Source organism: Notothenia rossii, assembly GCF_949606895.1.
Source record: "Notothenia rossii genome assembly, chromosome: 6".
Taxonomy (NCBI): domain Eukaryota; kingdom Metazoa; phylum Chordata; class Actinopteri; order Perciformes; family Nototheniidae; genus Notothenia; species Notothenia rossii.
Window position 1 is genome coordinate 43,089,836 of NC_136909.1, and position 27,726 is coordinate 43,117,561.

A 27,726-nucleotide genomic window follows, 5' to 3' on the forward strand; every position below is an offset into this window, starting at 1 on the left:
AACCTACCGTTAATTTAGCTGCTGGAGAAGAAAGATTAGGGGGGGAGGGGGGGAGAGAGCTGTGGTTGATGGGCCATTAGTTGTGTAAATACACAGCTGAGAGCTGCCGTTTCATTCAGACTGTTTAAAAAACTGTAACAACGGACTATTTTTCTTAGCGGATGCATGTGAATTTAAATCAATACATACAACTATTTTTTAAATCAATAAAAACATTTTCTAAATCCATAAAAGCATTTCAATTAATATTGGGAGTCATGTCGTTACTTTGTTGAGAATGTGGCCATGTAATAAGCGGGATAATTTGCAGCGACTTGTTCTTTATGGGGAAAATAACACCCTTCATCCAGATGAGGATCCCTCCGCTACACTTTGGGATCCTGATCGACCGACGAAACTCCATTAAAATATACATATTTTTGGTGAATTACTGAGTTTAGGCACGTTAATAACGTTTTAATGAAGTTGAATACAGTATATTCATATGTGTCAGTGATTTCATGTCAATTCCGCGAACATAAACATAAATGATCGTGGTGAAGATGATGATTAAATTAGGATTAAAAATCGAGAGCCGGGCTACATTTCCTCCCGTTTGTTTTTTTCGAATAACAAAATTATTTTGTTAAATAACAACATGTTGATGTTTTGTAAATGATTACATGTGTCTTATTTAGCACAGAATATGATATCCGTGACATATGGATCTTAACAAAGTTCCGCTGTACATCCAGCGTACTGTAGCTGACTTTATTTCACATGAGCTCCAGTGTGGAACCCCACTGCACCTCCTGGTGGATAATGATCAATTGCAGCTGGCTTCATTATAAATACATTTATCTATCACGGGGGCGGTCTCAAGTCAAGCTGGAGGTTTTCCCTTGAGCGAGGGCAGATCACGTACCAATCACGGCCCTCGCGTTTCAAACTGTCCGAAATGAATCACTCCATCTGTATAGTCCCGTCACATACAGCATATAAGAACATGACATTTATATATATACATACAGCAAAAATAAATACATGATATGCAGAAAGAGCATGAGCAGCATATTCAAGGATGGTACAGTGGTGGTATGACTGTGGCCTTCTGTCAAACACCTGGATAGCTCTCTTGAACAGCTGTTCTATGGGTTTCAGGTGTGTGGCACAAGCAAACGACCAGTTTGCAAAACAGTATTCAATGTGGGATAGAATCATACAGTGGAGGTATGAATTTGCAGCATTGACAGTTAAGAAAAAGGTCTAATTTGTTTAAAAATGTTGCAAGTTGAATTTAATGGTATTGGATACTTTCTGGATATGTTTCTTAAAAAGTCAAGTGCGAGTCCAATATGACACTCTCTGTTCAAGATACTTGCACTGGGAGACTAGTTCTATTTCTGCTCCATTTAAAAATACATTGGATCCTTCGATCCTTAAAACTAGAATACTGATGGCTGGCTTACGCTACAAACTTCATCACCTTTTAACAAGAGAGTAAGTATATAAAACGTTATTTTGTATATTTTACACATCAGCAGAAACAGAGAGAGATGGCAGGACACTGTGTTTTAGAGAGAACCCCTCCCCCCTGCGTCAGCAAACGGCTTGCGCGGTAATACCATCGCCCAGATGGTCCGCTTTTAGTTTCCCAGACGGTGCTTGTCAGGACTCTTTTCACTTCTGGCGGCGGGGGGATATTTCCTTCTTCTTCCTCCACATTGGGGGGTAACGGTGAAAACTCTTCTCTGATCTCGCTTTTTGTTTGCGTTTCTTTGCTTTTTGTTGCAAATATCTTGTACACCGCTGGTTTCACAGTATTTTCTTGATGCACTACTTCTTCCGATACAATGGTTGCATGGAGATCTCTGGAAGACACCAGAGTTAACACAGCCCAATCTGTTGAGGTCAACGTCGCTTTAACACTGTGGGGTCCATACGTTTCTCCATTCTTCAGATTGTAGAAATGCAGTTCATTCGCCATATAGTTGAATACGTATCCCCAAACATGTTCATTTTACAGAAGCCATTCCTCTTCAAGATCTTCGACCGGAGGTGTTTGAACCCGGCACAGATACTGCATCCGTTTCTTGATTGGCGCTCCGGACGGATGGCGGTAAGTTGTCACAGGCGTCTCGCTGATTAAACCCATATCGAGGCGTCTCTTGGCCATTTTTTCTTTTTGGAAAGATGACTTGATGATTGGAAATGACTGGCTTTTTATCTGCACGGGGTTCTTTTTTTTTATCTCACTCCACCCCCTCGTTCTTCTGACATCACATAATTGGGGCGGGCCCTTCTGTCACTTTTATGCATACTAATGTGATGGAAGCGGCATTTTGTTTTAATAGACTTGGGGGCGGGCCCACCTGTCACTTTTTATGCATACTAATGTGATTGAAACATTTTTTATGATACACCATAAGGCGCAACAGTGGGGGCTTTTCACACCTGTGAATACACATCAACCCCCTCCTATCGACGGATCTCACACCTACTTGGGATATCACACCTACTTGAGATCTCACACCTCGATCAAAGTGGAGGCGGGACTTAGCTCATTTGCATAATGGGGGGAGGTGTAACCTGTCACTTTTTTATGCATACTAATGAGACGAAAGCGGGATGAATATTACTACTCACGGTCTACCTTAGAGGATGTTGCAATGCGATGGAAGATGTAAACTGTTTTCCCTGTATACAAATAGCGGTGGCGCTGCTGAAATATGTGCGCCGCTGCTATTTTTTTTTATAAATAATAATAAGTGCTGATCCTTTTTGATTTTGATTGTTTGTTATGTGGATTTGTAGTATTTGTGTTACTGTATGTTCAAAAAGGTGTATTTTGCTAAATCTTGAGACATTGCCACTGTATGTAATAGGCAGGCCCGGACAGGCCATCGGAAGGACCGGGAGGTTTCCCGATGGCCTGGGATGTTAAGTGGCCTGCTGGTCTGGCGATCTTTTAAAAAGTATGTATTGTGAACGCAACGCTGCGCAAATGTGGGTTTGCCTGACCCAGGGTGACAGTGTCTGTCTACAATATGATGTGGCCTGCCGACATGGCCACTTCCATACCCATCATAAATCAAAGCCCTCGATTGGTCTCTGTGTGTCATTCAAGCTCGGGAGGGTGTGTGTAGCTGTTTCAACAACAAGGTGGAGGGAGATACCTCTGCTGTCAGACTGAGAGAGATAAACAGCTCAGGTGAGGTTAGGGACTCTCTGAGAGTTTTGATAGTTAATTTTAGTCTGAGTTATCTCAGTGGGTCTCAAACAAATATGTGTTTACAAATTATGTAAACACATATTTCCAAGGCACTCCTTTATAATTATTATGATAAATAAAACAGGTTTGAAATCATTCCAATGTATACTATAGGACAGTAAACCAAAAATATCGTTTAAAGTTGGAGGGATACACAAATATGCATAAATTAATAAATGTTAACTAGGTAAAATAAGATGTGAATGAACAACAAAAATAAAATAAGTTACATTTATTTGTTATTGGCTATAGTAGGTTATTGGTTATGTTCACATACTTATTTGATTATTAAAATGTAAACCGATCTTTTAAATATGGGTGTTTAGAGTTGTACTCCCTAGATCAGGTCTCTAGTAATTCTGCTTAAAGTGCACCAGATTGAAGCATTTTACTTTAAAATATTAAAAATCATCTTCCCGAGGATGTGACGTCCACCCCCCAATTAAAACATGTTCATAAAATACTGAATACATTTGAAGCCATTTTGACGTACAGTATATGACCTATGTCAATAAGTTTCTGTTTTTGTAGTGTATTTGTCTTTCGTAGAGATTTTTCATTTAATCTTTATATATAAAATCTCGCCTAAAATCTCGCCTAGGGCAGCAAATTGGCTAGAACCAGCCCTGGTACTAGGCCTCAAGAGCCTTTCTTGTGCTGGCAGACTCATAGAAACAAATCGGCGGGTGCACTTCGCACGCACTAAAAACTTCAACGCGCTCCGCGCTCACATTATGCTGGGCCCAAGTGCCTTAGCACCGCTGCTATGACTCCATCCTAGGGGAAACACTGAAACTACATGTTTGAGTTCAACATTCCAGCAAACATGCTAGCCATTTTAACACTATAACCGCCAGAGATTTTTGTATACCTAAAACCGCCACCGGGGTCAAATTGACCCGGTATTAGAATGCATTGATTTTCAAGGTAAAAGTATTGCTTTAACAAGAAAAATGGTCCTGTGGTATTGGTATTTTGACAAGCAATTTTGTTAAATTGTTTCGTTTATTAACGCTACAACATAGCGTTTCGTGAGGCGGTTGTCGTTGGTGGGTGAAAAGTAAACAGCTGTTTGCTGCGGAGCGAAGCGCAAGCAGTCTCCCGTGAGTGGGAGCGCAGCGCGAGCAGTTTCCCGTGAGCGGGAGCGCGCTCCTTCACTACAGACTGTCGCTATCAATATATCTATCCATCAATCTCTCTCTCTCTCTCAATCTATCTCTCAATCTATAAGGAACCACAGTAGACAAAAGGTGTTGCTATAGCAACACATAATGTTTGTTTACACGCAAAATCAATAGCGCGAAAAGGGGTGGGGCCAATATGACCCGCTGGGCGGAAATAGGTATAAATGGCAATTCTTTGGGCGATTTCTTCAATCTGACTTCATATTGACACATTTTAACAACATAGGGTGCTACATAACACACTTTCAGGAAAGGTCACGGACTGGGAGACTTTAATATTTTATTGAAAAAAAGTTACATACAATAAAAAACAGCTCTGGGTCAAATTGACCCGATTGGCTGTCCTAGTGTCAAAGAAACTTCCATATAGGCTGAGGGATTTATGGAGAACTGTAGCATGTGACATCCAGGAAAAACACCACCAAAGAGCTGCCTTCAAGGATAGTGTGGAATTCCTTGAAAGGCAAGTAAAAATTGCTACAGATCCCATATTTGGGGACATTAAAGACCCCCCTCCCGTAAGCAAAGACATAAGAAGGCCACAGCCTCATCCAAGAGGAAGCATCTTTGCAACCAATGTGAAAGTTACAGAAAATAAATATGACAGAAGCACTGTAGAGAATGGGATTTTGTCTGCTGTGAAAAACTGCTTGTATTGTAGATGTGAACATGCTCTGGAGATGTGTCCACAGTTAGAAAGGAGGACACATCATGAAAAAAAATCAAATTTATTAAAGAAAATGGTATTTGTTTTGGCTGCCTGTGTAAAGGACGCATAAGTAGAGACTGCAGGAAACAAATGAGGTGCAACATATGCAATCTAAATAATCCCAGAATGTTGCACATCTACCAACAAGAAAGGAAATGGAAAATGAGCAGGAGGAAATGGAAGAAGCCTCTGCAAACACTGCTAAAGCCTCAATTCAAATTCAAACAGGTGGCCTTACTGGGGCCGGTGAAGATGGTTGCAAACTCTCCATAGTACCATTCCAAGTTAAAGCCAAAAAAGGGAAACACAACAGTGCATACCTATGCATTTCTTGACCCAGGCAGTACTGCTTTGTTTTGCACATTAGGCCTTATGAACAAACTTAACCTCCAAGGAAGAAGGTCAAACATTCTGCTGAGAACTATGGGTCAAAGGAAGGTCGTTGAAACCAGCATTGTGTCAGGCCTAGAGGTTGCTGGACTGGATAACAGCGTCTTTTGTGATCTACCCGGCATATACACTCAGAAGACTATGACCGTGCACAAAGGAAACATTCCACGTCCAACTGACATCAATCAATGGTTGCATTTGAGGGATGTTTGTTTACCTGAAATTGACGCTAAAATTGAGTTGCTGATTGGTTCAGATGTTCCAAAGTCCCTTGAACCAATTGATGTAATCAGGAGTGTGGGGGATGGACCTTATGCCGTAAAGAACCATGCTCGGATGGACTGTTAATGGACCATTAGGATGATGTCCTGATGATACTCAGGACAAAACTTCAATAAGTGTAAACAGAACATCAGTTGTGCAACTTGACAAGCTGTGCGAACAGCAATTTAAGACTGACTTTCCCGAATGTGGGAGAGACAACCAAGAACCTTCCAGGGAAGACCAACAGTTCTTGGATCTGGTTTCAAAATCTGCCCACCTAGTCAATGGACATTATTCTATTGGATTACCATTGAGAGAAAAGGAAAAATGCATGCTAGACAATAAAGGTGTTGCTGAGCAACGCACTCTGAATCTTAAAAGAAGATTTAAGAGAGATCCTTACTTTCATTCTGATTATACCAACTTTATGTCTGAGATGATATCTAAAGGCTACGCAGAGAAAGTACCGGATCATGTCTTGGAACGTAGAGACGACAAAAAGTTGTATCTACCACATCACAGAGTTTTGCATCCACAAAAGAACAAACTTCGAGTACTGTTTGACTGTGGAGCAACATTTCGGGGGGTTTCACTAAATTCTCAGCTCTTCCAGGGGCCGGATCTGACTAGTACCTTGCTGGGAGTTTGGTCTAGATTCCGTAAAGATCCTGTTGTCATCACTGCAGACATCGAAGCCATGTTTCACCAAGTGAAAGTTCCAAGTGAAGACCGTGACTTGTTACGGTTCCTCTGGTGGCCTGATGGAGACTGCAGTCAGAACCTGGTGGAATATAGAATGACCGTGCATCTCTTCAGAGCAACCTCATCCCCAAGCTGTGCAAATGTTGCCCTTAGGAAATGCGCTGAAGACAATCTAGAACAGTTCAGCCCTCAAGCCATAAACGCAATTATGAATAACCTTTAAGAAGACGACTGTCTCACTTCAACAGCTTCAGACAACACACTCTCACTCCATAAACGTCCAGGAGTGACGCTTTGTCAGGGTCCCCGAGGCGTGCAGTTGTGACGCTCCTGGGCTCCTTCAGCTTCATAAAGGGACGCAAATAGCTTTCAACTGATTGCAATGTATTCCCATCTGCGGCGGGATTTGACGCTCATGGAAGCACGGCATTCGTTTGTGTCGGCAGCTCTTAAAGGCAATGTGAGCGTCCATTCCCATTGGATAACGGAGAATTGTACACCCGGAAGTAAGTATTCCCCTTACTGTCGATTGATTTGACAGTGATATCTGCACTACTCATCGACTAAAAAACACCAGATTATCCTTGTTAATTACACAACATTGATTGGTTTAAATTGTGTGCAATGCTTTTGTATTTTTCCCCTTCGATTCGGAGAAACAAATATTTTTTCGGAGTAAAGGATGGCAGAAGACACTACACTACCCAGAATGAATCCCCAGCTATCGTTTAGGACTACACCCATGTTTCACAAACCGCGTGATTAGTTCTCAAGCTCTGTGATTGGATGTTGGAGTGGCAGTGCGCAAAGTTTACACGGAGCGTCCCCCCCCCCCCCCCCCTTAGGTCACAGGCTCCTCCAACAGTGCAACACAATAAAACAGATACACAGAAAAGATAGTGCAAATGAATTCAAAAAGAAAAATAGTAAAATAGTAAAAAGTTAAATAGTGCAATAAGAGTCTATATACAAGTGATTGGAATATGATATATTAGACAAATAATTTCTAAGTAGCAGCCAGATGAATATTATGGATGTTGTTTCAAAGTTCAGGTGTTTAATAGTCTTATGGCCTGTGGGATGAAGCTGTCCCTGAGTCTGGTGGTTTTAGTCCGGATGCTGCGGTACCGCCTGCCAGACGGCAGCAGACAGAACAGTTTGTCAATACCTCCACCATTAAACTGTCATATTCTGCTGTCATATTCATATTTCTTATTTTATCTACATACATCTTATTTTATCTACATACATCTTATAAGAGTATAATAAATATGTATAATATTGGTTAAAATAAGTGCTTCAACATAGTTAACTTTGCAGGAAAGTTGATTGTCAAGTCCCAAAACAAACCATATTAAACGTTAAGTACTTTGTCAGGCTTAATATAGATACCCCCAAAGCTTTTTGCTAACATGTATTTAAAAGAAGACCTTAACCTAAAGTATTATTTAATGTTTAAATAACGCCTAATTAGTTTGTCTGTTTTGCACATCCTCCTATTAATATCTTTGTACATCCGACACTAAACTGTTGTATTCAGTTCTAAACAGAGCCTTCTCCGTTGCTGCACCCACCCTCTGGAACTCACCACCTCAATCCATCAGAGATTCTTCCTCCCTCACAGCATTCAAAACATCACTCAAAACCCACCTCTTCAAAACTGCATTCAACCACTGACCACCTTGCCCCCCTATTTTTTGTTTTGTTTATCTCTTTTTTTATTTCTTTGTTTTTGTTTTTTTGTTAGTTTTTTTATTCTCTGTCAAAGCGTCTTTGAGTTTCTTGAAAAGCGCTATACAAGTCCCATTTATTATTATTATTATTATTATTATTATCATTATTATTATTATTATTATTATTATTATAGATACCATTTACAGTATCTTCTTGATATTTTCTATTCTATATTTATATCATTGACCTTCTACTTTCCTCCTATTTTGTATATACTCTTAATATTTAAATGTTTTCATAAAATATAACACATTCAAAAGTGCTTTACAAAAATGAAATACATTAAGAAAAAGGCATTTTAAACAGTCATTAAAAAGCAACACAATCTACCTGCATTGCATTACTCTAAACGTGTAATAACGTGCTTTAACCAGTAGGTGGTTTGGGTTAAAAAGCTGTCAAGTTTACAGTGTTAACAGAATAAAATATATTGCTGTTTCCGGTTTGGTTTACGACGGATATATTTAGTTATTGTTTTGATATTTGTAACACAAAAGCGATGGAAAAAAGCCACAGCAACACAAAAAAGATGGTCTTAGCATGACCCAGCGGTCTAGTAGTTAATAAAAAACAATAATATCACAACAAAATATTACTACTAACTTTATTGTGAAATTAAAACTGAACGGTAAAAGAATAGTTTCCGGTCTATTCTGAGCCCGATCTCACAGAGCTTGATAACTAATCACAGGGTTTGTCAAACAGAGCACATGGTGTCGTCCTGGGGATGATAGCTGGGGATTCTGGGTAGTATAGTGTCTTCTGCCATCCTTTACTCCGGAAAAATATTTGTTTCTCCGAATCGAAGGGGAAAAATACAAAAGCATTGCACACAATTTAAACCAATCAATGTTGTGTAATTAAACAGGATAACCTGGTGTTTTTTAGACGATGAGTAGTGCAGATATCACTGTAAAATCAATCAACAGTAAGGGGAATAGTTACTTCCGGGTGTACAATTCTCCGTTATCCAATGGGAATGGACGCTCACATTGCCTTTAAGGGCAGCCGACACAAACGAATGCCGTGCTTCCATGAGCGTCAAATCCCGCCGCAGATGGGAATACATCGCAATCAGTTGAAAGCTATTTGCGTCCCTTTATGAAGCTGAAGGAGCCTAGGAGCGTCACAACTGCACGCCTCGGGACCCTGACCAAACGTCGTTCCTGGACGTTTATGGAGTGAGAGTGTGTTGCTTCAGAAGAAGAGGAAACAGCCCTTTATCATGAACTACGAGCCATTTGTTCCAAAGGAGGCTTTCTACTAACAAAATGGATAAGTAACAGTCGGCATGTGTTGGCTGCCATACCTGAAATGGAGAGAGCAAAGGAAATAATCCTAATCTAAATTATCAGAATTCTCTGAGTTTTTATCAACTTTGGTACTTAAAAGAGATAAAGTAATTATCGTAGGTGACTTTAATATTCATGTTGACGATGATAAAAATAGCCTTACTGTTGCATTTAACTCTATATTAGATTCTGTAGGTTTCTGTCAGATTGTAAATAAACCAACCCACTGCTATAATCACACTCTCGACCTTGTTCTGACTTATGGTATTGAAATTGAGCAACTATTAGTCGAACCGCATAATCCTGCTTTATCCGACCATTTCTTCGTAACTTTTGAAGTACTGTTACTAGACTACAAAGCATTAGTCAAAAGCTCCTGCAGCAGAAACCTATCTGTTAGTGCTATAGCCAAATTTAAGGAAGAGATTCCACCAATACTTAACTCGATAGCATGTCTGCATGTAAGGGAGGAAACTTATACAAAATGTACACCACCCCAAATTGATCATGTTGTTGATAGTGCTACAGATGCGCTGCAAATAAAATTAGACTCTGTTGCTCCTTTGAAAAAGAAGAAAATAAAACAACATAGACTAGCTCCATGGCATAATGTCGAAACCCGCAAAATAAAGCAAAATCGAGACAACTTGAAAGGATATGGCGTTCCACTAAACTTGAAGAATCTCGTTTAATTTGGCATATTACTCTCAATGAATATAAGAAAGCACTGCGTAAAGCGAGAGCAGCCTACTACTCTTCATTAATAGATGAGAATAAGAATAATGCAAGATTTATTTTCAGCACTGTAGCCAGGCTGACAGAGAGCCACAGCTCGACTGAGCCTTCTATTCCCATAGCACTCAGTAGTAATGATTTTATGTGCTTTTTTAACGATAAAATTGTTACTCTTAGAAACAAAATCAATGACCTCTTGCCTTTGACCAATATAGTATTATCAAGAGCTCCCGGAAACGTAAGTTTTAATATTACACTAGAAAGTAAACTAGAATGCTTTTCAGCCATAAACCTTGAACAATTAAATTCAATGATTCTCTCTTCTAAACCATCAACGTGTATCTTAGACCCGATTCCGACTAAGCTGTTAAAAGAAGTTTTCCCATTAATTAGCACTTCTTTATTAAATATTATGAATATGTCTTTATTATCAGGCTATGTTCCACAATCATTCAAAGTAGCAGTGATAAAACCGCTTCTTAAAAAGCACAACCTCGATCCAGAGGTTTTAGCCAACTATAGACCTATTTCTAATCTTCCGTTCCTCTCAAAGATTCTTGAGAAAGCAGTCGCAAAACAGCTGTGTGATTACTTAAAAAACTATGGTTTATTTGAAAATGTTCAGTCTGGCTTTAGAACACAACATAGCACAGAGACAGCTCTGGTTAAAGTCACTAATGACATTCTAATAGCCTCAGACAAGGGACTTGTCTCTATTCTTGTCTTGCTCGATCTTAGTGCTGCATTTGATACTATCGACCATGATATCCTATTGCAAAGACTAGAGCACTTAGTTGGCATACAGGGAACTGCTTTAGGCTGGTTTAGGTCCTATCTATCTGAACGCTCTCAGTTTGTACGTGTCAACGATGAATCTTCCATGCAAACCAAAGTTAGCCATGGAGTGCCACAGGGCTCAGTGCTTGGACCTATTTTGTTCACACTATATATGCTTCCGTTAGGCAATATTATAAGGAATCATTCTGTAAACTGTATTGTTATGCGGATGATACTCAACTATATTTATCAATCAAGCCTGATGAAATGAATCATCTAAATAAAATTCAAGGCTGCCTCAAGGACTTAAAAACGTGGATGACCTTACATTTTTTGATGTTAAACACGATCAAAACTGAAGTTATTGTACTTGGCCCGAAGAATCTATGAAACAAATTATCTAAAGATATACTAACTATGGATGGCATTAATTTGGCCTCCAGTGAGACTGTAAGGAATCTTGGTGTTATATTTGATCAGGATTTATCCTTTAACACCCACATAAAATCAATTTCAAGGACCGCCTACTTCCATCTACATAACATTGCAAAAATCCGGCATATCTTGCCTCAAAACGATGCAGAGAAACTAATCCATGCATTTGTTACTTCAAGGCTGGATTTTTGTAACTCCTTATTATCAGGGTGTACCAAGAAGTCAGTCAAGTCGCTTCAGCTGATTCGAAATGCTGCAGCTCGTGTACTAACCAGAGTTAGGAAAAGGGACCACATTACTCCTGTTCTGGCTGCCTTACACTGGCTCCCTATAGAACACAGGATAGAATTTAAAATTCTTCTTCTCGCCTACAAAGCCCTTAATGGGCAGGCGCCATCTTACCTTAAAGAACTCATTATACCCTACTGTCCTACTAGGGCATTGCGTTCCAAGAATGCAGGGTTGTTGGTTGTTCCTAGAGTCTCTAAAAGTGCAATGGGAGCCAGAGCCTATTCTTATCAAGCTCCACTTTTGTGGAATCAGCTTCCAGTTTGTGTTCGGGCGGCAGACACCCTATCCGTTTTTAAGAGTGCGCTTAAGACCTTCCTTTTTGATAAAGCTTATAGTTAGGGCTGATTAGATTCAGCCCCTAGTTTTGCTGATATAGGCTTAGTTTGTCGGGGGACATCTTACTTCTTCCTTCTCTCTGTCTATACCTGTGTACTCTCATGTTCCGATTAACCCAGCTTCCCCAAATTTCTTTCTTTTTGGTGTCTATATACGCCGGGATCCGGAGTCATGGATGATCCTGCGGTCCTGTGTCATGGATCGCGAGTCCTGGATCTTGAGTCGTGGCTGTGGTCCTGGATCATAAGTCCTGGATGGATATCCTCTTGGATTCATCTTCCTATTATACACACATGCATTTCCAAACATTTGGACTACCCATGTTGCAAATGTATTATCTTTTCAATTTAAACACGGCATCTATTGCACGTCTGTCCGTCCTGGGAGAGGGATCCCTCCTCTGTTGCTCTCCCTGAGGTTTCTCCCATTTTTCCCTTTAAACTGTGGGTTTTCTCTGGAAATGTTTCCTTGTACGATGTGAGGGTCTAAGGACAGAGGGTGTCGTATTGCCATACTGATATTCTGTACAAACTGTGAAGTCCACTGAGACAAATGTAACATTTGTGATATTGGGCTATATAAATAAACATTGATTGATTGATATGTTAACACCATAGACAATCCAGCAGACATGGCTTCACGAGGTTCGACTGTAAAATATTTTCTGAAGAAAGAAATCTGGTTGTCCGGACCTCAGTTTCTACTTCGACCTCAAGAAGAGTGGCCCCAAAACCCTGATGGATTGAAAGTAATCTCACTAAAGGACTCTGAAGTCAGGAGCATTATTGTTAACACTACTCAGATCATGTCCGAGGAAATGGATCCCGTCAACCAATTAATCCACCACTTTTCCTCTTGGAATGGTTTAAAAAGGGCAGTAGCATGGATGCTCAGTCTTAAAAGACTGCGTTTGTATCGCAACAGAAAGAGAAACCAAGCGAGTGTTGTTCTTCCTCAACTAATTCCAGATAACATACATCAAAGAGGCCTATCACAAAAGGAGAGAGGGAATTTCGACAGGCAAGAAAACAATGGTCTCACAGTTGAAGAACTGGCAAATGCTGAAATAGAGGTAATCTGTTTTTGCCAAAGAAAGAGGTACGCCGATGAAATCTCAAATCTGAGAAAAAGGAATAAACGTCAAGAAAACCAGCCACCTTCATATACTAGACCCTCCAGAAAAACGCGGGCAAAAATCCTTGATTATGCGGGCTAAATTCCTTGATTATGCGGGCTAAAATCCTTGATTATGCGATAAAACATGCGGGGTTTTATGTGATTTTATGCGGTGAAACTGCGGGAAGTTGCGAAATATGCGGAAAGTTGGGAAATATGCGGGAAAAAAAAAAAAAAATATTGGGCTGTCTTATTTATTCTCTCTCACACACAACCTGCCACTAACGTTAAACCCCTTTACTATTCAATTAAACACATTAAATGTTTATTTATTGTAAAAGCAATTGGGCTATTTTAATCTCACGCACGCACACACACACACACACACACACACACACACACACACACACACACACACACACACACACACACACACACACACACACACACACACACACACACACACACACACACACTTCTCCGCCTCATTCTGTTTTCATTTACTCGTTCGTTATCTGCAGCTTCAATCTTGTAGGCTACTCACCTCGTTTCTTGTAGCCCTCGAAAGGGTTTTGGAGGTTGATGCCTCGTGAACGTGAGTTGTTTGGCTTTCTTGTCCGCAGCAGCAGAAAGCATTTTTGAATGTTTGAATGAATCAAAGTGGGTCGTCACCGTCGATTTTCTCTTATGCTCCAACACACAGTTGCACGGGGTGCAGAATAGTTTCCCCCCACTTTTTGCCCGGTCTTTAGTAGAAATGTTCGTCGGTAAATGAGATGGATTAGATATTTTCATCTTGGTGTTTTCTCTATCGTGTGAGCTCCACACGTTCACTCTATACAGTGTTGTTTACATTCTGTGATGCGCGAGCTGATGACGTCACGTCAAGACGAGTTAATTTTTCTCAACTTTGTGTGGAAAAATGCTGGGATTATGCGGCCTTTTGATAAATAAGCAGCCTTTTAGAAATCTGCGCCATTTTGCTGATTATGCGGTAAATTCTGCGATCGCAGAATCGCGTTTTTCTGGAGGGTCTAATATACTCAACCCCAATCTGGAAAATAATGTGTGACGGGTTGGTGGATGACTTAACCGGGCAGCAATGCCGGAGGATATGAAACATCCTGTCCTAGTGGCTAAAGGCTTTCACATTGCTGGTCTTATTCTGCAAAATGTTCATGAACAAGTGGGTCATGGTGGTCGCAACCAAATGTTATCCCGACTACGCCAACAACTACCCGGCTACTCCTGGACAACAACAGATCCATTCACATATGTTGGAGTTGATTATTTCGGACCCTTTGCAGTGAAGCGTGGAAGGAGCATTGTGAAACGTCATGGCATCATTTTCACATGCTTAGCAATAAGAGCAATTCACCTTGAAATGGCATCATCTCTTGACACTGATTCGTTCATCAATGCGCTAAGGCGCTTTATAGCTAGACGTGGTCAAGTCAAAGAACTCAGATCTGACAATGGCACTAATTTTGTAGGATCCGAACGCGAGTTGAAGGAGGCAATTGAAAGTTGGAATCAAGATCAGATCCACAATACACTTCTCCAGAAAGGAATTAATTGGATCTTCCATCCCCCAGCTGGCTCACATCATGGAGGTGTTTGGGATAGATTAATCAGATCAATACAAAAGGTTCTCAACTCCACTCTAAGGCCATGGCCACACGAGGAGGCATACGGCTAAACGCATAGGATTAACGCAAACGCAATCGCCAAAAAGCTTCCGTCCACACGCAATATTCACCGGATAGTATCTGTCCACACGAGACAGCTCCGTTTAGCTCCAACCGCTGGAGAAGCCGCAGTACATATGCAGGAGCCTGTACGTGGCGCTGTAACTTCCTCCACAAAAGCAGCAAAGAAGCATGGTTGTCATGGTTGCCCTTCTGTTTATTCTCCGCGGTGGGGCCGAGGGAACCGGGCAGAGTTTTTCGCCAGTCAACGTGTATTAAAGTTTTAATCTTCCGGACAAAATTATAAAAGTGCCAGTCAAAGGTCTTCTCTGTTATTTATTGAGCTTTAAAACAAATGAATAACGAATCTATTGTAGTGCCGAGAGACGGGATTCGGAGGCGGGGTATCGAAGGTACAAGCTAGACTTTTATTTAACATCAGAACAACATGTAAACAGCTTTCAGCCCGGGAAGATAAGACCGGGGGAAACAGGAAGTCCGGTCAACTCACTAATGTCCGTGCGGAACAATACCCCAACCCATAGTTCCGTGGGTGAATAATGTCAATCACCACACAAGCCCCCCCAGAATTCACCCATAGTCAAAACCCTCGAGAGGGGAGGAAGTACCGCCCGACCCCGGCGCGTACGGACCACAGGGGCTGAGGAGGGCGGGGCCGCAGGCGAGGTCAGGGGCAGGGGCGCCAACGAGGGCGAGGGCATCCCCACAGGGGGTGGGGGGCGGGACATGGGAGGGCAGCCCCGACGTGGGGGCAGAGCCAACTCCAACGGCCTGGAAACGTCCACGTGAGCAGGCTTAATCCGATCAACGGACACAGTCTCAGGCCTGCCACCAACGTCCACCACCAGGCTCTTGTCCCCGTGACGTATGACCCTGAACGGACCGTCGTAAGGGGGGCGCAGGGGACCGCGGTGAGCGTCGTGGCGAATAAAAACGAAATCCGCCGACCGTAATCCGGGGGACACCCGGAAAGCTGGGTTGCTGTGCTGCGACGTGGGGACGGGCGTGAATGTCCCGGCGGTCTCCAGCAGGGAGGAGCGCTGCCCGGCTGCAGACCAGGGCACAGTGGCGGTGGGAATGAATTCCCCGGGGACCCGTAGCGTCTGGCCATAGACGAGCTCCGCCGACGAGGACTGCAGGTCTTCCTTGGGGGCACACCTGAGGCCGAGCATAACCCATGGGAGCTTATCCACCCAGTTGCCGTCTGTCAATCCGGCACGAAGTGACGCCTTCATGGATCGGTGAAACCGCTCACACAATCCGTTAGCCTGGGGGTGATATGCGGTGGTGCGGTGCAGCTTGACCCCCAAACCCACAGCAACAGCGTTCCACAGCTCCGAGGTGAACTGAGAACCGCGGTCAGAGGAGAGGTCAGACGGGGTCCCGAAGCGCGCCACCCACGTGCCGATGAAAGCGCGGGCGACGTCGGAAGCTGACGTCGAGGTGAGGGGAACGGCCTCGGGCCAGCGGGTCGTCCTGTCCACCATCGTAAACAGGTAGGTGAAACCGTGAGAGGGGGGAAGCGGACCTACGAGGTCGACATTGACATGGTCAAACCTCCTCTCAGGAACCGCAAACAGTTTAAAAGGGGCCCTAGTATGGCGGTGGACTTTAGCCCGTTGACAAGCTACGCATGCGTCGACCCAGGACTTCACGTCCTTCTTAAGCCCCTGCCACACGAACTTCTGCGACACCAACTTCACGGACGGTTTCCTACCGGGGTGGGAAAGATTGTGAACCGCCTCAAAAACGGGTCGGCGCCAGTCCGTAGGGACTAGCGGTCGAGGCTGGCCCGTGGAGATGTCACACCACAGCTTCGCGCCCGAGTCACCGACCGTGACCTCCTCCAGTCGCAATCCCGTGACCGAGGCCTTGAGGGTCTGGACCCCGTGGTCAGAGGCCTGGTCAGCGCCCATGCGGAGGTAATCGAGGCCCAGCTGCACAGCTCCGATGACCGCTCTGGAGAGGCAGTCCGCGACCACGTTAGCCTTGCCAGCGATGTGTCGTATGTCCGTGGTGTACTCGGAGATGTACGAAAGCTGGCGTTGCTGTCGGGCGGACCACGGCTCGGCCACCTTGGACATGCAGAAAGTAAGTGGCTTGTGATCCACGAACGCCGCAAACTCCCGGCCTTCCAGCAGGAAACGGAAGTGGCGAACAGCCAAATAGAGACCAAGGAGTTCCCTGTCGAAAGCGCTGTACTTGCGCTCCCTGGGAGTCAACTGGCGGCTGAAAAAGGCAAGCGGTTGCCAGGCGCCGTCGACCCATTGTTCGTGCACCGCGCCCACAGCGTAGTCAGACGCGTCGGTGGTGATAGCGATGGGGGCCCTGTGTGACGGGTGAGCCAACATGGCGGCTTCGCTCAGGGCGGCTTTGGTGGCATCGAAAGCGGCTTCCCTTTCAGCCGTCCAGTCTATGGCCTGGCCGGGGGACTTGTCCTTGAGGGCCTCGTACAGCGGGCGCATGGTGTGGGCCGCCCGGCGGATGAACCGGTGATAAAACGTCACCATCCCGAGGAACTCTCGGAGCGCCCGAGCTGTAGACGGTCGTGGAAAGGCGGACACGGCCTCCACTTTCGATGGGAGGGGGGCGGCTCCATCTTTGCTGATGAGATGCCCGAGGAAGTGGATGGAGGACAACCCGAACTGACACTTTGCCGGGTTGATAATCAGGCCGTGTTGGCTGAGCCTCGCAAAAAGGACACGGAGATGTGCCTGGTGCTCTTCAGAGGAGGAGCTGGCGACAAGGATGTCGTCTAAATAGACGAAAATGAATGGCATGTCTCTGAGCGCCGAATCCATCAGCCGCTGAAAGGACTGAGCTGCGTTCTTAAGTCCAAACGGCATACGCAGGAACTCGAAAAGCCTGAACGGCGTAATCACCGCTGTTTTGGGGACGTCTGAGGGGTGCACCGGAACCTGATGGTAGCCCCGCACCAGATCAACCTTGGAGAAAACCAGCTTGCCCGCCAGGTGTGAAGAGAAGTCCTGGATGTGAGGGACCGGGTAGCGGTCTGGCGTAGTGGCGTAGTGGCGTCGTTAAGGCGGCGGTAGTCACCACACGGTCGCCAGCCACCGGCTGATTTAGGGACCATGTGGAGCGGCGAAGCCCAAGGGCTGTCCGAGCGGCGGATGATGCCCAGACGCTCCATGCTGTCGAACTCCGACTTGGCGACCGACAGCATTTCAGGATTGAGCCGCCGGGCCCTAGCATAGACTGGGGGGCCTTCAGTGTCAATGTGGTGCTCTACCCTGTGTTTGGTAGTGGCAGCGGAAAAGGTGGGCTGCGTCAAGTCGGGAAACTCACTGAGAAGGTGCTGGAACTTGTCACCCTGTGAGAGTGAGCTGGAGAGCCCGCTGAATGACGCCTCGCCGCGGGTACATGCGAACGAGGCAAACGTCAGTGCGTCCACCAGGCGGCTGTTCTTGACGTCCACCAGCAGTCCGTGAGCGCACAGGAAGTCTGCGCCAAGGAGGGCGAAGGAGATGTCAGCCGTGATGAAATCCCACTTAAACCGCTGACCCTCGAAACACAGGTCCACTGTCTTTGTGCCATAGGTGCGGATAGGGGTGTCGTTAGCGGACGTCAAAGGTGGGCCGTGGCCCCCACCGGCGGCGTCCTCCACCGTAACCGGCAGGACGCTCCGCTGGGCTCCTGTGTCACAAAGGAGTCTGCGACCAGAGAGGGTGTCCCTGATGAACAGGAGCCGGTTGGATGTGCCCACGCTCGCGGCCACTACCGAGCGCAGGCCTTGGCGTTTCCCGTTTCCTTGTAGGTGCAGGGGGGACGGCACATCCTCGCTTTCGCCCCATAGCGTGCATGGTACTGACACAGGCCAGGGCTGGAGTCGCTGACGTCGGCCCTGGAGCTTCTGCTAGGTGGCATGCCTCTACCAGGGAAGGAGCCGCTGCGTGTCGGGGCCAGCACCTCAGGGGTAAAACGCTGGGTGGCCAGGAAGAACCGGTCAGCTTCTTCGGCTAAAGCGCGTGGCTCAGTAATAGCCGTGTTAGCGAGCGCTGTCTGAACATGCGGCGGCATGTGCCGAAGAAACAGTTCTATGAACAAAAAATTGGGTTCTTCCGTACCTAGCAGGTTGAGCATCATTTCCATGTGGTCAGAAGGCTTGCTGTCTCCCAGGCTATGAATAGCGAGCAGGCGTCGGGCCCGTTCCGACCGAGACAGCTCGAAAGTCTTTAGCAGGAAAGCCTTGAACGCTGCATATTTATCCTGGGCAGGGGGAGATGTAATAAAGCCCACCGTCCGGGTCGCAGTGGAGCTTCCCAGTGCCGAAACGACGTGGAAATAGCGTGATGCGTCATCAGTTACTCCGCGGAGGGCGAACTGAGCCTCCGCCTGTGCGAACCATGCAGCCGCAGATGTATCCCAAAACTCCGGCAGTTTGAAAAAAACGGCGTTATTTGCCATGCTCGGTTCAGTCTCGGATCCTTCTACGAGACTTATGTCGGGGTCACCAATGTAGTGCCGAGAGACGGGAGTCGGAGGCGGGGTATCGAAGGTACAAGCTAGACTTTTATTTAACATCAGAACAACATGTAAACAGCTTTCAGCCCGGGAAGATAAGACCGGGGGAAACAGGAAGTCCGGTCAACTCACTAATGTCCGTGCGGAACAATACCCCAACCCATAGTTCCGTGGGTGAATAATGTCAATCACCACACTATATAATATAATAATAAAATACACGGAGCCTCTCTTCTTCCTCCCTCTCTTCTGACAGCGTCAGTGTCTGTCTCATGCAGCAGCTGATCCAGTAATGAGTGACCTGGCCGACAGTAAAAATAAACATATTTATAACTAGTTTAGGTAGTTTGAGAGGTAATTAAAATAGCTAAGGGTGATGATCTGACTTGAAGTGTGTGTTTTGCTCCGTTCACCGCTGCATCACAGCGGGAGGAGCTGCAGGTGAGCAGAGCTGCGTGTCTCCTTCCTGTCAGATTAGACTTCACTCGCGTTTATGTCCATACCGAGAGAAAGATAAATAATCTGAATTCAGTGTGCAGTTTACTTTGACGCGGGGGTGAGCAACAGAGGTGGGGAGAGGCGGGGCTATTGTGTCATCATTATCAGAAAATGATCGTATAGGGTTTACACACGGAGCCGTTGGACCCCCCAGAGCGTTGCGTATGCCGTTCTATCCACCTTGGGACCCGTTTTCGTTTCCGCAGTTGTTTACTGTCATATTCGGTCGTCCTCGTGTGGCCGAATGGTCTTTATGACACTAAACAGTAACGCAAACGACCGTTTTCGTCCTTGTGTGGCCGGGGCCTGAATGTACAAAGTCTCGACGAAGAGGGACTTAACACAGTTTTATGTGAAGCAGAAGCTATTCTCAATAGCCACCCAATCACCAAAGCTTCTACAGATCTAAATGACCTAGAAGCACTGACACCGAATCATCTTTTCCTCCTTAAGACACCACCATCCCTGCCACCAGGACAGTTTGAAAAGGAAGACATTTACAGTACGCTCCCCGCAGGTGGAGACAAGTTCAGTATATGTCAGACTTATTCTGGAAAAGGTGGATTAAAGAATATCTTCTCCTACTTCAAGAACGACAGAAATGGTCAAAAATCAGACGCAGCTTCACGCCAGGAGACATTGTGATCATTATGGATGACTCAGCGCCTCGGAACTCCTGGCTTACTAGAAAAGTTGCTGAGACCATCGTTGACAAAAAGGGACTCTTGCGTATGCTTCGGATCAAGACCAAGACTGGTTTCCTGAGCAGACCAATTAACAAAGTTAGCCTTCTTCAGGAGTCAGAGGACTTTTGCCAAGTCTAAATTGACTATTTTTGCCTATTTTGATTTTTTGTCTCCTACCCCCTGCACACACACAAACCACACTAAGCATTTCACTGATACTGATTAGTGAGTAAAGATGATCACTTTTCCAAAAAGACTGCAATATATGAACTCTGAACAAATAATCCAAGAAAGAGATCTGGACGTATATTTTGTGTGTATTCTCATTTATTATAGTAATTATAATTTTGTGAAATGATAATTAGGGGCCGGTATTGTAGGTGCCATAACGCTACTTAGCTCAAGTTCATTATTTGTATTATTATTCCTTTACGTCACCTTTATTTGTTTGTTGAGCACTTCCGGTAATTGTCACATGTAGGGATGGGTACCGAGAACCGGTACTAAGTCAATACCGGTACCTGATTGGACGGTATCGGTATTCCGTTAAGCCGCTGGACAAACGGTGCTGCTATCGGTATATCTGTTACGTCTACTTCCTTACTTTAACTTTAAACCATTCTGGTTGGTTGGGAACCCTCATCCCGTGTGATGTATCCAGTTTGAGACCCCTCTGATTGGCCACTGCAAAGGCCACTCCTCATCTCTCTCAACAGCGCTCTTATTATCGTTGTGAGACTCCCGCAGGCATGGCGGACAGAGCGAAGCGATCGAAGGTCTGGATGCACTTTTTAAAAAATGTAGTGGCGATAGTGCAAGGTGCAATCTATGTACTCAATTAGTTGCTTGTAAAGGGGGTAACACAAGCAACTTAAGGAAGCATTTGAAAAACGAGACACTCATTGAATCTTAAACGGTGCTAGCGATACTTCTAGTGCTAATAGTGCTAGCGGGCTTCAGCCGCGGCGTGTGTAAATGGGACCTGAGGGAAGGCTCGCAGGCAGGTTAGCTGCGCACGGGTAATATGTTTTGTTTAACTGGGTGAAGTCTTGCAGGCACATCGCCTTTTCTTTTTTTAGTTTATTAACACCAAATTATTGAAAAGTATCGATAAGAGTATCGAAAAATACCGATACCGATAAGCAGTACCGGTACCGATAAAATCCTAACGATACCCATCCCTAGTCACATGGGTGTGGTTTGGTTATATCAGTCACCTGTGTGATGTCGAGTGCACATGACAGAGGGTGAGCTTGTGCTGTCATTTTTTCTGTTGACCGTTTTATCCATAGTTACTATGTTTTGATTTTGTTTATTAAATATTCTTAAAACTATATTGCTTCAATATGGACTTTCTCTTCGAAAACGCGTCACAGTTTATAGCCAAGATTAGCCTCTCGGTGACTCAAATGTAACTGGGGATTGAGCCGCCACATACATTATTCAAAAGTTTACATTAACCTTTGAATATTACCACGGGAGAAATAAACGGAGCCTATCTTTTCCTCTCTCCCTCTTCTTTATCAGACTCATGCAGCTTGCTAATCCAGTAATGAGTGACCCGACAGTGAAGAAAAAGCATATTTATAACCAGTTTAGGTTGTTCCAGAGATGAGGTGTGTGTTTTGCTCACCGGTCCATCACAACGGGCGGAGCTGCAGGTGATCAGTGCTGCGTGTCTCCGTCAGACTCAGCAGCAGATCTCTGATCTCTCTCTCGCTTAACGGTATACTTCACTCGCGTTTATGTCCATGTCGATCAGATCCTGCTCGCCTTTATAGAAAGCACCGATCAAACTATTAAGAGTGAATATTGGCCGATCATGACCGGCGGTCGATCGGTGGTCGATTGATCGGAGCATCCCTAATTATTACCGGACATTTTGACTGGCAGGTTTTGAATTTACCGTTTTTTTAAAATAAATGTTACCAGCTAAACACCGGTAATTAACGGCTAACGGAAACCCCGTTGTGAATGTCTGTAGCTTCTTTTGTGTCAAGTACACTAACAAGAGCCTAAATGAGACTACAGAACGTCATCACAGCAAACATTAGCCGCCGTCAGTTTAGCGGTGGAGATTATCCTGCTGAACAAAACATGTATAATAACCATGTGTTTGCCACAGAGGTGCAATATCCCCAAATGCAATGTAAAAATGTAATTGGCTTTTTTTGGAGGGAGCCCTTGCCTTGCTAAATTCCATGTTGGCCTACAACAATACATCACCACTGCACCGTTCTATAGGCTCACATTCATCCATTTAGTAAACTCAAATAAATATAATTGATGTTTAATTGATCCAGTTTATTTAACATTGAATGTAATTTTTGGGGCAATTAATCACGTTGTGCGTCAGATTTGATCTTGGACTTTTTAAATGAAGTAAAACTAAACACGTGTAAATCACAATCATGAAGAGTTTTTTTGAAGAATGAGACAGACACACAGACACACAGACACACACACACACACACACACACACACACACACACACACACACACACAGATCAAAGCCCTGACTGTCATGACAACATTGACAAGGTGCTCTGCAATAACTGCTGTGTTAATGAGCGGTTTATAAGTAAGTGGACATTCAGATCCTACACACCGCACTGAGCTACGTTTGGTCACCGAGACACACACACTACATCCAACCCTTCAGAGACAGCACTGCTGGGGAATAACAGGAAAACACAGACGCTGTACTCAAGTACGAAGGAATAATGCAAATGATGGTGTAAACAATCGTTCTGTTTTTACAAAGTGAATGTGTCTGACTCTCTTTGCCTTGTTTATGAATCTCCCTGTCAGGAATATCAGATCATGAAGAAATCCGCCCGCTCGCTGAGCACCATTCAAGTGGAGTCTCCATGGCGACTGGCCCAGCCGTCCATTATCTCCAGCATAGTGCTGATGAAAGGCCAGGGCAAGGTGAGTGCACTCCTTTGAAATGAATAAAGCACGGAACATTTAAGAAGCATATGTATATGTGAGCGCACAGTGACAAAAGCACAGTGTGTGTGAGGGTCCTGACATTAATACATGTTAAACAAGGTGACACACTCTCTTAACCTTATGTAACAAAGTTGCTGCACCATCAGGATCATACTGTCAGGCCTGTAGTCATGCACAGTGAGCATATTATTAAACGCCACTGTTGGTAACACTTTTATGTGTCACACAGGACACAAAACATTAGAATATAAAGGGGAATTTATGTATGTGGTTTTGTCAGGACCTCGTGTACTTGACATGACAACATCACACCTCAGAAGGTTATCAGTAACCTCTTCACAGTTGAACAGAATAGAATACTCTGTTCAACCCGGGGGGGTATTGGCTTTCATGACAGCTTTAGAATGAAAACGCAAAAGATACAAAAATCAAATAATGAAATGATGTATATAAACATAAGATGCTAAAGTTAGAATGTGCAGGGAACAAAAATGAATACAATTAAATAAAAATACATTTATATAAATTCTTATACAACTTGGATCATACGTGGTACAGTACGTATGGTACGTTCCAATAAGATTACCAGACTGTGATTATTGTAAGTAATGTATAACATCGATGTTATATTGCAGTAATAATCTGATACTGTCAACGGATTGGTGCTGTAGTGGTTTTTATTACATTACACGTCACTTGTTAGACGCTTTTATCCAAAGCGACTTACTCAATTATTATTATTATAGTATTATTCAATACTGTGGGCAGTCCCCACAGCAACAATTTGGGGTGAAGTGTGTTGTCCAAGGACACAGCGGAATGTTGAATGCAGCGGGATTCAAACCAGTGCCCCTGTGATCCGAAGATCAGCACACTAACCACTGAGCCACAACCTCCCTTCAATACATTTGATTACATCCATTAAACAGATAATCTAACATGTTCCTGACGTTGCATTGTCTTTCGAAGGAAGGGTCTCATGTAGTGTAGGGAGAGACTGTTAAACTATCAGTTAACCTACCAGTTCTTTTCTGGGTTAATCGCTGGTCTATGTAATAGTGAAAAAAAGAGTTTCCCAAAGTGGCACAATGACATCTTTATTGCCTTGTTGAGCCAGTTCAAATCCACAGTTATTCATTTTAATATAAAACAAATCTGGAAAAATCAGCAACTCCATATTTGATAGAGTGATGAGATAAGTTTCTGACCTTTTGGAATAAAAAATAGTTAATCGATTATCAAATTAGAAACATATTCTTTTGAATCACATTGATTAAGATATCATTGCAGCCCTAAGTTAAGTAATAAAATCAGTTAGAATATTTGTATCCTCTTATGTAATGACAAATGAATGCACAATCTCATAGAAAGCAATCAAAGGCCCTCTGTCAACTATACATTCAAAACAATAAGGTTTTAGAAAGCAGCAGAAAATGTGAGTCTTTAGGGCAGAACATTTTTTATTAATTTTATGCTGGAAACAATACACATAAGAAACATGACATTTCATATAATAACATGACAATATAAACACACACAAAAAGACATAAAAACCTCTTGACATCCATTCCTCTACCCCTTCTCTCTTGTGTCACCACCCAAAAATGTAATGCTAAAAATAATTTTCTCAGAAAAGCAAAACGAATGAACATCGCCTTGTGTGTGTCTTTGTGAGTCATTCTTTACTTGAATAACAATGTGATTTCTGCAGGGCCTGGGATTCAGTATAGTCGGAGGGCAGGACTCAGCACGAGGTCAGATGGGAATATTTGTCAAAACCATCTTTCCTCATGGAGCTGCAGCAGCTGACGGCCGACTGAAAGAGGGTAACCATTCACTTTCAAGGAACTGAGAGAGCTTATAGGAAGTCAAATGCATAGTGGGATCTACATTTACACTTCTCAGAGTAATAGTGTGCTTCCCTGTAGGAGACGAGGTTCTGGAGGTGAATGGAGAGTCTCTGCAAGGACTCACTCACCAGCAGGCCATCCAGACCTTCAAGGTGAGCCACATGAGGACAATAAGTTCAGAACTGTTTGCTCTCACAGGACAAGCTGAAGGAGCTCAAACTGTGTGCATGGCCGTATCCACCATTCAGGTCACCGAGGTCCGGACCTCGGTCATTTTTTCGAGGTGTGTATAATAACAGTTGTGAAATAACTGCACATAATTAACAGGGTTATCTGTAGTAGTTCCATTTACTAGCGGTGGGGGCGCTGCATAATTACGTAGCCTACATTAAAGCAAACAGAAGAAGACGACATTAATTTATCAACAAATCTCCGCAGCTCGGACTTGCAGCGGAGCAGAGGAGTGATGAGGTATCTAGATATCTGAGTTCAGTGGGCTGCTTGTGTTTCTGCTCCTCACAGGACATCATAGGACCAGCAAATCCTGTGTGAACGCCAGTGTTGGGCAAGTTACTTTTAAAAAGTAACTAGTAATAGTTATAGTTACTGCTCTCAAAAAAGTAACTAGTTACTTTATTAGTCACTAAATTATAAAAGTAACTAGTAACAAGTTACTTTACTTTACTTTAAAAATAATAACAATAAAAATACAAGTTTTGTGTTGTTCTGTGGCACAGTAAGAGAAAAGACAACTCCCCACATGTGCATTAGTTAGGTGTTTCAGGAGATTGGCATTGCTGTTATTCGATGTGGACAATGCTTTCTGTCCTGCACACAGTTTCCATTTGACCGTAATATTTGTTGCGTCCTTTATCCCCACAAATTGAAAATAGTGGTTATATCTCCAAGTTGTAAATGCGCTGCTGCTCTCGCTGATACTTGCATCTGCCAGTGTGTGTGTGTGTGTGTGTGTGTGTGTGTGTGTGTGTGTGTGTGTGTGTGTGTGTGTGTGTGTGTGTGTGTGTGTGTGTGTGTGTGTGTGTGTGTGTGTGTGTGTGTGTGTGTGTGTGTGTGTGTGTGTGTGTGTGTGTGTGTGTGTGTGTGTGTGTGTGTGTGTGTGTGCGCGCGCGCGTGTGTGTGTGCGCGTTAACCAATCATCACTCCTCTCTGGTCACTTTCACTTTTCCATGGTACTGTGAGGGGACATCGCTGTATTCGCCTGTAAATTACATCCGCAGGGAGATTCGGTTCGGTTGGAACCCATAATGTAACGCAGTAACGCACCCATTTAAATCACAGTAACTATAACGGCGTTACTGAATGGGAACAGGTAACTAGTAACGTTATTAGTTACCGCAAAAGGTGGTTGCGTTACAGTAACGCGTTAGTTTGTAACGCGTTAGTTCCAACACTGGAACGCTCTACGTTAGTCAGTGGACGTCCGACAACATGCATAATAACTTATATTGCAGCCATAGGCTAAACTTTGGTTTAAATCCCATGAATAAAATAGCTAGAGAGCTAAAGTTAATTTCTTTCATCCAATGTCAGACCTTTTAACCAAAGTTGCAATGCTTTTCTTTCATTATAATTTGAGTAAAAGGTTGAAGAGATAGCATTTATTGTTTTCTTTTTTACTAACACAGATATAATAAAAAATACTATCTGTCCAAGCTCAGCTTTGGTAAGGGAGATACAGGACAGGCAGACAGAAAGAGAGAAAGTGATGTAAGTCAGAGAAGTCATGGTCATGTGCTGTTCAACACAAACAATGTAGGCTTAATAACCCCATCTATCTATCTATTTATCTATCTATCTATCTATCTGCAAAGTGAAATGAACTAAATTACTGTTAGTAATTAACAGTTAATTGTTTTTAATACACTGACTGGCAGGAGCAACAAGTGAGGAGGAAATACATTATTTTGAGAATACAGTTAACAATGAGGAATGAGTAGAGAACAGAGAAAGTAATGAACAGAAAGAAGACAGAGAGATTACTTTTCCAAAGAGCATATAGCCTCTTCTGCATGTCCAGATTATAATATGGATCATTATTGGTAACAATCAGCTGATCCTCATGCATTACATTTTCAAATATAATTGATGCTGCAGCCCACTGACATGGTTTGAAATGAATAAATCATCCCCCCCCCCACCCCACAGGACTTAAAAACAGATATCTAGATCATGAAAATAAAAAGTTGGGGGGGCTAGCATGTTTTGGACCTCTGTATTTACAAAATCCTGGATACGGGCCTGACTGTGTGTGTTAATCTTCAGACCAGAGGTGGGAAGTAACTAAGTACATTTACTCTGCATAATATGTAC

General features: G+C 43.7%; 1 protein-coding gene across 1 annotated transcript in view; it reads left to right on the forward strand.

Annotated features, from left to right (window-relative positions):
• The window catches only part of pdzd2 (PDZ domain containing 2), a 198,192-nt gene that overhangs the window by 122,548 nt on the left and 47,918 nt on the right, over nt 1–27,726 (forward strand). Inside the window, 3 exon segments of the mRNA XM_079688942.1 lie at nt 23,402–23,521; nt 25,257–25,371; nt 25,474–25,547. Of these exon segments, the coding sequence (XP_079545068.1) occupies nt 23,402–23,521; nt 25,257–25,371; nt 25,474–25,547 (309 nt within the window).